This window comes from Momordica charantia (assembly GCF_013281855.1).
Source record: "Momordica charantia cultivar OHB3-1 chromosome 6 unlocalized genomic scaffold, Mcharantia_2.0 BLBB01000006.1, whole genome shotgun sequence".
Taxonomy (NCBI): domain Eukaryota; kingdom Viridiplantae; phylum Streptophyta; class Magnoliopsida; order Cucurbitales; family Cucurbitaceae; genus Momordica; species Momordica charantia.
The window spans coordinates 6,668,789-6,680,289 of record NW_028275164.1 but is presented as its reverse complement, the minus strand read 5'-3'; the positions used below and the strand labels follow the sequence as shown (position 1 = coordinate 6,680,289).

General features: G+C 33.8%; 1 protein-coding gene across 2 annotated transcripts; it reads right to left on the bottom strand.

The window, feature by feature from the left end:
* Nucleotides 1–2,541: 2,541 nt before the first annotated feature.
* Nucleotides 2,542–10,608, bottom strand: LOC111016504 (AGC (cAMP-dependent, cGMP-dependent and protein kinase C) kinase family protein). Of its 2 annotated transcripts, none has more exons than XM_022291932.2 (13): nt 10,070–10,600; nt 8,875–9,049; nt 8,498–8,581; nt 7,422–7,663; nt 7,048–7,291; nt 6,604–6,683; nt 6,163–6,247; nt 5,429–5,560; nt 5,241–5,354; nt 4,843–4,887; nt 4,219–4,303; nt 3,176–3,229; nt 2,542–3,078 (listed from the first exon to the last, which is right to left on the bottom strand). In XM_022291932.2, exons 1-13 carry the CDS (start codon nt 10,246–10,248, stop codon nt 2,987–2,989), a joined length of 1,611 nt encoding a protein of 536 aa, XP_022147624.1. In that variant the 5' UTR covers nt 10,249–10,600; the 3' UTR covers nt 2,542–2,986. The 2 variants fall into 2 exon arrangements, 1 of the variants encoding a protein (XP_022147624.1); XR_015791624.1 differs by lacking the exon at nt 2,542–3,078 and adding an exon at nt 4,538–4,624 and having other exon boundaries at nt 3,178–3,229; nt 10,070–10,608.
* Nucleotides 10,609–11,501: the final 893 nt, after the last annotated feature.

Below are 11,501 nucleotides of genomic sequence, written 5' to 3'. Positions count from 1 at the left end.
CTTGGTTTGTGAATTTGGAAAGTTTCGATTTTTGTTGTTTGGAGTTGAAGAGTATGCTTCTAATGATATTTGGATCGTCTAAATATTTAGATTTATAATTTTTAAAAAACATGTAGTATGAGGTATGAGTCCTCAAATTAGTTTTACATAGTTGTTTAGATTAACAAATTATCTGTTCAATTTGAATACTAAAGCGTCGTTCGATAATCATTTTAGTTTTTTCTTTTTTATATATGTTCTATTTTTTATTTTTTGTTTTTAAAAAAGAGAAATCAAAACATATTTGGTAACCATTTTCAGTTTTTTGTTTTTATAAGATTAGAGAATTAAAAATACATATTAGAGAGAGAAAATTTGATGTAGGGTAGAGATGACAATGGTGTGGGTGCGAGAGGATGCTCTCCCCCATTCTCGTGCTCGTGAAAATTTGGAGTCTCCGTCTCTACCTCATTCTTGGGTCCGAGAGATGTTCTCGAGAAAAATTATCGGTTTTATAATTGTTTTTATTTATTTTTAGAATTTAAGTATAAAAAAGTGTAATAAATATATAAATTAATTATTTAAAAAATGGAATCGGGACGGGGACGAGGTCGAGACATACATATCCTATTTTTGGGACCCGACCCTAATGTAATCGGGGACGGGGAAATTTTTGTCTTCCCCTAATGTAAAGACATGAAAATAGAAGTTTAGGTAGATGTAAATAAACTTTTGAAAGATAAATTTTAGAGAGATAAATAAAAAAGATTAAGAAATAAAAAGAGTGAAAGAAAAGTTAAAGACAAAAGGAGAAAAATTATAGAGAAAAAAAATAAAGTCGAGAGGAAAAGATATGTTAAAAGAAAAAAACAAAGAAATTATAAAGGAAGAGAAAAATTATAGGAAAACAAATTTAGACATAATAACAAGATTCAAAATATAATTTTTGGAGAAAATAAATAAATACAAAGATAAATAAAAGTTACGTAAAGAAAATTGAATGAGAAAATAAAATATAATTTTAAGAGTAAAAAATAGATTACAAAGTCAAAGAAAAATTATAAAAGATGAAATTCTAGAGATAAAAAAGTTAGAAAAAATATTAAATTTGTAGGGAGGGAAATGAAACTGGTCGAAAAAAAAAATACATATAAGTTTGGAGAACGATAAATAATAATAAATATTTAAAATATGAAAATTTTAGAGAGAAAAAATAAAGTTTGTAGAGAGAAATTTAGAAATAAATATTTAAAATATGAAAATTTTAGAGAGAAAAAGATAAAGTTCGTAGAGAGAAATTTAGAAATAAAAAATTTTAGAGTGAGAAATAAATTTTTTAGAGATAAATATGAGAAAGAAAAAAAATTGAGTATTATAATAAAAAATCAGATTTTGAATAAAAAAACCTGTTTTTGAAACTATTTTTTCTTTTTTTAAATTTACATAGAATTTCAAAATCGCAGAAAATTAAATAACAGTTATCAAAACGGTCGTAAATGTAAGTTTTGTTTTTCAATTTGAGTTATATTAAACTCAATTTGTGCCCAAATGCCCTCTAAGAAGCTGTGATGATAGTATTGCTCTTTGGCATGACAACTTGCAAAAATATAGTTGGTTTTAATATTGAAAAAATGTTTTCATTTTTTTTCTTGCACATGGTTCGTGGCAAGAAAGTACACCACTCGATTCTTTAATATTCCATACTTTAAATAAATATGTTCTATTCGACAAAAATAAAGTGGTGATATAGATAAAAGAACCAGGAATGTTAGCTATAATTCACTAAAAATAGCAGTGGCTTCAGCAAGCACGGTAAATCCAACATCATCTAAAATGTCGGAGAGAAAGTCATTACCTAACCATTTAAGTCTATTATCGCGAAACTCTCTAACTTAATGCAACACCCAGTTCGGACCGCATACGAATTACTAAAAGTAATTAGTTACATGATATAAGGTTGTCATAAATATTATCATGAAATGAAATGTGGTCACTTTCAACTTAGTTATATTGATGTAATGCTTGGACGTGGATCATGTTTGAAGACTTTTATTTATTTAAATATGACAATGGTCCTCAAATTTGTATGTACTCTTATCAAGTTTCGTGATGATAATGGTCACACTTAGACTTGATTTCATTTTTATATATATACAAATAAGGGAGATTGAAAGGGGGACAAGTTAGGATCAATTCACATTAAAAGTTCATATTTAGTCTTTATAAAGAATCTTCTTGTGTTTGTTTATAGCTGGTAGTTGAAGCTTTGCTCCCTTATACATAGAGGCACTCGCATCCGCTCCAAAATCCAGACCCGAGAGAGATCAAAGGTTTTTGGTGTTAAGCTTATCAGAAGATTTGAACGTAATCAGTATGACTAAGAAATCTCAAGCCCTTGCCACCTAGACTGTCACTTTGAGCTTATAAAGAATTCTTTTAGCGAACATGTTCTGTTATGATTCATGTTAAATCAAATGAAATACATTGCGGTGGAAAATAGATGATATTAACAAGTCACCTCATACCATCTTTGATAAAACCGAACATTTTACAGCGTATACATTAGAGACAAAATTATATATTCAGCCTGATTGGATAAATAAAAAAGCACTTGTTTTTCCAATGTAGCAAGGAATTTTGTGAGCAACACGTCAAAAAATGAATATTGAAAATGACACTTGAGAGACACCAAAAGCTCTGAGCACAGCTTCATGGATATCAATCAAGAAGAAGAAGAAGAAGAAGAAGAAGAAGGGACCAGAAACTGCCGCAAGAGAAGGGTAGTTTTATGAGCCAACCTGGGCAGTCAATGCCTCAGAAGAGAGAACTCAGTCTCACATGGAGGGGGGGAGGGAGGATGTTGAGTTCCTAAACCAAAACGCTGTACATGAACTCTGCAAAAACAATTTGGAACTTGGAAATTCCTTTGCTCACAGGCACCACCTGGCTGAAAAATAAGCAGGTGCTTGGCCACCATCTTCTTCAGACAGGTCTCTCTTTAGCATTTTTACTGTGACAAAGCATCCCCTGATGATGCCAGTATGGCTGCTTCCCTGTCATCTGTTGAGCAGGTGGTGGAGTAGTTCAATGCTGAGTCACCTGTACAAGATATCCGCAAGTTGGTTAGAAGGTCGCCATAGAACAACTTTAAAGCACTAGTCGATACCGATATGTATGGTTCACTTGAATCTCTTACTCTGAGTAGAGTCGACAGAGGAAGTCCGTGTCGGGCCGGTGCTCGACTTCAAATCTGTAACATGAGGAATCGGATGAACAAGAATGTCAACAAGATCATGGTGTGTTTGTTTTAACTCAAACCTTAGTCACTTTTTAGATAAGAGCTTGTCACTTTCAGCAGAAAGGAGAATCAAGGAGTTGGTAAAGTGAGAAGAGGGGAAAACTAACTATATATGTTTAGGAATTTTTTCGACCATACTCGATTCAGGTGATACGATGTAAAAGTTAGAATGAGCTTTGCAGAAAGTGAAGGAACAGAATGTATGTTTGAGAAAGTAACCACGGTTCAGAAAGAAGAATTAAACCCAGTCATCGTTAGCAGATAAAAGATAGAAGCTGCTGTGTGTCATTGAAATCCATATATCAAGCAGGAAAAATGGGCTTATGTCCTAAATTTGTCACAGTGGCACCACCTCAACAAGTTTCTCTGTTTTCTAACTGATCCTAATGCTCCACAGCAGTGCAGAGGTGTTTCTCCATTTTCTCCTTTGACATAGTTCATAATTCTACTAAAAACATGACTGTTAGTCTGTTACAAATATGCACCTATTTCTTTTCTTTCTTCTTTTCACGTCTGAGCCAGCTTATGCGCACGTCTACTCATCTCACAGAACAACTATCTGATGATACTATATTTGGTTTCCAAGAATAATCCTGGATATTTTATAAATGTGAGCATCTTGGTGGAGCATTGAGAGACAAACGCAATATAGGATAATTTGATGAGAGGAGATTTTTCGACAGGTCAATAACTATCGCAATTGTTTTAAGAGTCCTTAGAAACCCATCCTGAAGCAGTAAACTACTAGGCACTACAAACTCCTCCACTGCAATAAGTGTGCAAGTTCCATTATTGGTGAGTGTAATAACATTAAAGCTCTAGCCAATTGAAAGAGAAATGATGATGAGTATAATATGTCTAAGATGCAGAAATTACTTTTTAAGCCAGCAGCATAAATTCCATCACCAGAGAACAAAATCGGGAAAGAAGAAAATTCCTACCAAATGAATGGTGTAAACCTTTGACAGCTTCAAAGTTTTTGTATGTATAACCAACAAAACTAAGATCCTTGGGAGTCAACATCATCTGGTAGAAAGTCAATGGAGAAAATCAGATACCAAAATATTTTTTATTGTATTGTCAAAACAATAAACATAAACTGTAATGCAATCACCAAATCTTTCAAAACAAGCATGGTTGTTGGTCTGATCGATTTGATGTAGCTTCTTAACGAGCTTCACAGCGATGTTCTATTTCTAAATTGTTTATGGATTTTCATTTCCATGACATTTGCTTAAATTGGGATGATTTTATACTCACTGTTTAGTTTTTCTTCTTTTTTATTCTCTTTTTGGTAGTTTGTTTCTTTGTACTCCCATTTCTTATCATTTTATCAATGAATTGTTCCTGGTTCAAAAAAGACAAACATAAACTGTAGCAATTGAAAAAATGATAAGAGTAGGTGGGTTTATAATATTTGAAAGCAATGGGGCAAAAATATAAAAGGTTTAATCATTAGCAAAATGAAAATTGACTCTATGTTATGGAAGTTGTTTTTCATGTATAAAGATCTTATTCTGTTCTACATTGCATCAATCACACTAAAAAAAAATTAATTAACTTACCTTCCTTATCGGTCCAGATCCGCTTCTAGTCGGTGGTGGATCAACCTACAAAACAGTAGCTTGATCAGCATAAGAAAGTACATATTTGCTCTATTTTGTTCTCTTTTTTTCTCTCTTTGAGTAAAAAATTGCTTTATTTCTTTCTTAAACAATGGTGTGAATTTGAAAGAGTCCCTAGATGAACTCATGTAAATCTATTAATTGAATGTGTTTCTAAATGCTGGTATCACACAATCTGAATCAATAATCTCTTGACTGCCACCAAGGGCCATCTTTTAAACACCATGCCCAATTCTTTGAGGAACATTCATACAGTTAAAAGTTGGTCACCATCAAACAGAAACAGATTTGTCGCCCAATATTTAAGCAAATGCAAAAGATCATCTATAAGACCTCACCTCATCAAATTGCATAAAATTTTGCGTATCAAGTTCCCCATTGACCTCGGGCTTAAATGCTGCATCAATTTCATAGAGATTGTCCCAGACGGTATCTTTGAACCAAGGGTGAGCCTATAGGTTTCTTGTCAATATATAAAACATTAAGAATAGAACACCAACATATGTCTTATTTGAGGATAACTGACCTTGATTTGGTCTGCACCTCCAGTACCGAGCCTATGCTCGGCATCACAAAGCAGCCTACTGATCAAATCTTTTGCTTCAGGTGTTAATCTTATCTCATCGGGGAATTTTAAGTGATTTTTCCAATGTACAATCTGATAATACAGAGTTCAACTGCAAGCATTAGTTTAACTTGAACATTTCTTATCCCAAAAAGAAAAAAAAGAAGTTTAACTTGTGAACCACGAGATAAAAGAAAAAAGACATGAGAAATAGACCATGTAGCGTATCTCTTCAAACTAGACTAACATATAGAAGCAATGCTTTACAAATGACTACTCATAAAGTTCCTTTATGACAGCATTAGGTGAACTACAAAGACTTCTTTTAACTTCCTTTCACTGTGGGTTGAGACTTTTCTCTTCCTCTTTTGTATCTTTCTTTAGTTTCATTACTGCTTGTTTCTCATTAGAAAAAGAATATATAGAAAAATCATAACGAGTGTGACAAAGTAAAATCTCTGTGGAAAGTTCTAATAAACAGAAATAACATTACTACTAGGCAGTGGCTAGCTGCCTCTATTCCATATAGGGATTTTATAAAAGCCTTAAGAAGAGATTCCAATGTCATCGAAATTAGTATATTTGGACATAGAAATGAATAATGGCATTCTACTCACACAGTCAAAGAAGGAAGCAACAAGGAAATCAGATATCCTATTTATGAACAAATTCACAAGTGTAATTTTAGAGTCGACCTTTCGGCATGTTGTTACTGGATCATCAGAATAAAATGGTGGATAACCAACAAGCATTTCATACATTATTGCACCAAGAGACCACCTGCAACCGGAATATGTATAAGAATCTGTCCCTCATGATGACATTGAAGCAATTACAATTTGTTATTAAGACGAAAAAGAAGCAATAAAGTAAGGGATAGGGAACAATGAAGACGAACAAACCTTATAACAGAGTGACAAAATAATCATAATTGAGAATTTCCAATGGGAGGAGAGAATATCGTCTATCATTCTAATGATGTACAATCACAAAGATAAAGTAGTTAACCCTTTATTCCAGATCATTGTCATTTCCATCTCCCATTTATTTTGGAGATAGTAGGAAATTTTCATATATTGACTACTGTTGGAAATTTTCATTGCAAAAGGCCATACAAACAAATTTGATCAACTCACCAGTCACATTCCACACCGTATCCTTTTTTTAGCAACACTTCTGGAGCTATGTAATCTGGAGTGCCAACCGTGGAAAATGCCTGGCATTAATGACAATGTAGAGTTGTAAAATGATAGCAAAGAGCCGTGAAGGCGTGAACTATGACCCCTGAAGATGAATGGAAAAGAGTACTTAATATTAAATGTCGTCTATGTTTCGCATGTCTCCATTCTCTAATGATTTTATACCACCCCATGCAGAAATAATAAATAGGTATCAAGGTGCCTAACAATTTCAAAAGTAGAAGGACAAGTAGTTGATAGAAGTAAAAGAGTGGCCGCCACTTGGATTCTCCAGTGTCAGAAAAACAGAATTTGCTGGTGTTTCTTACTAAAAAATATGTGAATAAACACTGAAGATCAATAGGATTCCACAGTAGGCCATGAAGGGAGTTTTTCTTGTACCAGTTTCCTTCTGTTAATCTGCCAGTGCTGAAGTTGTTCAAGAGGGCTCTTCCAGCGCCTCCCGCTTTTTTTACCTGGGAAGCTCTCATCCACGTCGACTGTATCGTGCAAGCTATCATCATCAAGGACTTCATTTTCATTTATAGCAGACAGATTTGTGCAGTCAAGAGGCTTGCAAAGACCAAAATCAGAGAGCTTCATATGACCCCTTTTGTCCAGCAGAAGGTTATCAGGTTTTATGTCTCTGAAAAATTAGATCAACAGAAACGCACGAACCACGTTTTAAAGTTGTATGAAGACACACAATGAACTTGGAGATATACTAGATGCAATCTAGCTTGTCATTTGATTTTCCACCAACATTATAAACCAACCTGTGGATGTAGTTATGTTTATGAATTGACTCTATTGCCAGAACACTTTGGGCCACGTAAAATCTAGCCACGGTTTCTGTCAAAGTTTCCTCCCTTATCAGTAAAGTCATCATGTCACCTCCAGGAAGATACTCCATAATCAGATACAAGTATTCGGTATCTTGGAAGGAATAATAGAGTTTCACAATGCAGTGACTCGCAACTTCTGCAAGTAAATTCCTTTCAGCTCGGACATGTTCGACCTATGTTGTAAATATCAGACAAGTGAGAGAAGGTAAACCAGAACATTCCCATGGTGCAGAAGCTATTATGTTGCATGGTTGAATGGATCCAATAACATCTTTTCCACAATGGTGACAAAAGCCACAGTAAAACTAAAGGACTTCTCAAATCAAGTGAAAGGATCTGTCCTTTCCTCTAAATCAAGAAGCATGTTCACCACAAAAAGTTAAACAAAGAAATGGCTAGGATATTAAAGATTATGACGAGCAATCAGATGGAAGTTGAAAGTATATTCTACTAATATACATTTTACAGATTTTCCTTGCAAATATGAATGCTTATCAAATGCATACCGATGTCTATTTGCATGATTTCTGTAAAAGTAAACACGCGAACAGGAACAGAACTGCAGGACACTAATCACACTCAAAAAGAGCAGCAGGAAAAGATTCCACTTCATCTCTCTTCAAAGATGGAAAGGTCTTAGAAAATCAATCTAAGTTTTTCTGATGATTAAATGATCTTTTTTACGTCAAATTAATGAATACCCAATATTTAAAGGTCAGTCAAGGTAGAAGACAGTTGTTGGTATCTGAGTCGATCATTCCAAATATCAAATTCAAGTTTTTTCTTTAAAAAAAAGACTGGTATATTTACACAAAAAAGATGGAAAAGTCTAGGGAAGAAGAATAATCTATTTCAACTTCGTTGAGCTTTCTTTTCATCTAAGCAATTCTTGTACAAATTTCAGTATGAAAGAGCATTCCCATTGAATGACACAAGTATAAAGAAGATATTTATTGAAAGTTAAAACATTTAGAAGTTGAAATGACCATTTACACGTCAGCTCTTACCTGTCCTCTGCTGAGCATTTCTGATTTCCTCAGCTTCTTCATGGCATATATAGTGCCTGTTTTCTTCTCCCGACAAAGTCTGACCTGTAAAATAATACTAAATATACATTAAACAATATTTTCTCCTAGAAATAAGGCAAAACTAAAGTGGAAAGTTAAAATATAAGAAACAAAACAAAACATGTTTGGATAAAAAAATATTGTCCATCACAAACAACTTGTGAGCACATTTTAGTTCTCAAGAGATATTAATATGAAATGTAGTGAACATATCATAGTTTATCCATCAAAAACGTTGTCCAAAGGACGCAATTTGGTATTTTTACAAGATATTGTCATAAATATTTGACACAGAATTAATCATATCTATTTCCAACCTCCCCAAAAGCACCTCGCCCGATTATTGTCAAAAGGTCGAAATCTTCAACACAAATTTTATGCCTTTTCAGCCTCATGTAATGAGTCTCCGTGCGCTCCAAGTCCTTCAAAAGATTAATTTGTTCTTCTTCTGAGACATCTGAAGATGCCAACTTCTTTTCTAGCACAGAGCGCCTACAGATGTTAAAATAAGTCAAGAGAACCAGCCTCATCTGTTATAGAATCCGTAATTCAGTCCCTAATCTAATCAACATGCCACATTGTTGTTAGTACAAATTCCAAAATCATTTACAATGAAATATTATGTCAAGCAGGCATTGAAACATTGAAAGCCAAAAAAAAAAACTAATACATTTTACAGAGTTTTATGCCCCAAATGTTGGGAACAAGACAGGTACAAAATGCACCTTGGCTGTAAAATTTTAATGAACTTTTAGAGGTCAAGGAAACTTTACGGTCAAGAAAATTTTGAACGGGTAAATGTTGTAACACGCACATATCACTAAGGGGCAAGACAACCCACATTCTCTCGACCCCCATGTTTGTTTGGTAGAAATGTAGAGACTAATATCTGAACTTGTAATTTGATAGTTTGAAAATTTGCCTAAAAGGTATCAAGTCATGGACGGCTCGGTTGAATTCAAGGGCCTCTGCCACTAAATAAACACTTTTCAATTTCATATATGAATAGGAAATGAGAAAAAAAAAAAATGAAAACAACTCTTGATATCGCTTAGCTGACAAAAATCCTATGATAGATCAACTCATCAATTTAAGGTAGCATCTTGCATATTCCAAATACTCTTGAGACCTTTCGTTCGGACGAATGAAAGAATAAAAACAGACAATACAAAGACAAAAGTGTACTACTAAAGAGGAATTATGGTTATGCTTATAACCCAAGTCAAAAGCTATATACTTCTCCTACCCTTTTAACTTTTTCCGCAAGTATACGCCTCTCTCTAGCTATATAACCCGTTTTGCAAAAAGCAAAACATCATTAATACAGGAAGTTGATTTCTTAAAGCTTAACAACAACAACAAATCAAGACAAAAATCAGCTGCCCAGAACCCATCTCCGCAAATGCGTCAAATGTGAAGAAGACATGATATAAAATCAGATTCAGAGGCGATCATTGATGGAATCAGATTCAGAGGGGGGAAAAGGGGGAAATGGTGGGAAAATTGTGAAACCTCTCCTTGCGCTCTTGAATGTGCTTCTTTTGAGCCTTGTAATGGTTCTCGATGTACTGTTTGGCCGCGGCGACTTTCTCCAGAGTCAAGCTGGAACCCACGATTCCGATTTCCACTTCTTCATCCTCCACGGCGGCGGGTCCCTCCCCGTCTTCTTCAACCTCCTGAAGATTCTCCATATGCCTTTTTGGCTTGGTTCAGAATCTGCTCGCCAAAATCAATGAAACCCAGCTAGCTATTTCTCTCTCGGTTTCTCTAAACTTTCGGTTTTGGTGCGTGGGTGGTGAAATTTTAACGAAGCGGAGGAGAATGAGACCTCAAAAAATAACAGAGCTGACGAATTTTTTGTTCCTTTGACATCCATTTGTCCACCTGACATGTGGGAAATCGCGATTCGTTCTTCCCAGTTCTTTTACAATGGAAAAATTGTTAGAACCACGACAGCCTTCCACGTGGCACGCTCTCACGCATCCCCGCGCTCTCTCTCTCACTATACTCCATTGATATGTTTCATTCAATGCAATGATCAAGACAGATAAGCATTTCAGCAGATGTTTTTGTTATCCATGTTTGGTCCAAATTCAAAAATTTGAGAGCACAACAAATTTAATTTTGTGTCTAATATATTTCAAAATTATAAAATTATTTTTAACTCTCCATCCCGCTGAATTTAAGGAAAAAAAATTATAAATCTATTAAATATAAAATTGAAGTAAAATATTTAATAAACACGTTTCAAATTTCAATAACATATTAGGTGCAATATAAAAGTTTATGGGTTTTTAAATTTATTTATTATTCGTGATTGAAATTATAATTTAGTATTTTATATTATTAATTCTGCAAAATGGTTTACTTTATGAAACTCAAATGTATCCATTGCAAAATTCTAATCTACATCAAGAATCTTGGAATGTGTCAATAAAATAACAATTAAAAATCAAACAGAATATTAAATATAATATTTGAATTTGATTTTTATTTTTATTAAGTTGCTTTTCTCGATTGCCCCAAAAGTAAACATTCTGATTGGTGAATTATGAATCTCCCTCAAATGCCAAAACGTAAAGTGGTTAAATTAAAAACTTTAAAAAGTGAAGATCGGGGATGGAAGTAAGTAAAATGTTGATGTTGCGGCTGGCTGACCCCAATCATATTTTCATCCCTTTCTTTTTTTTAATAAAACATGGATGAGATTCAACGTCAATCCAATTCACAATATTTTGATCGTGTCTTAACCAATTGAGTTAAATTTAGATTGGCAGATCTTATTTTCATTTCAAGCAATAAAATTAAGATAAGGATTTTAATAAATTTATATTTGTACTGGATATCAATATTCATAAATTTCATCTCGAAATTAACTAACAATGAGAATAATAGGTATACTATAAACATGTGTTTTCGCTTAATGCGCAAGATTCCTCCAGTT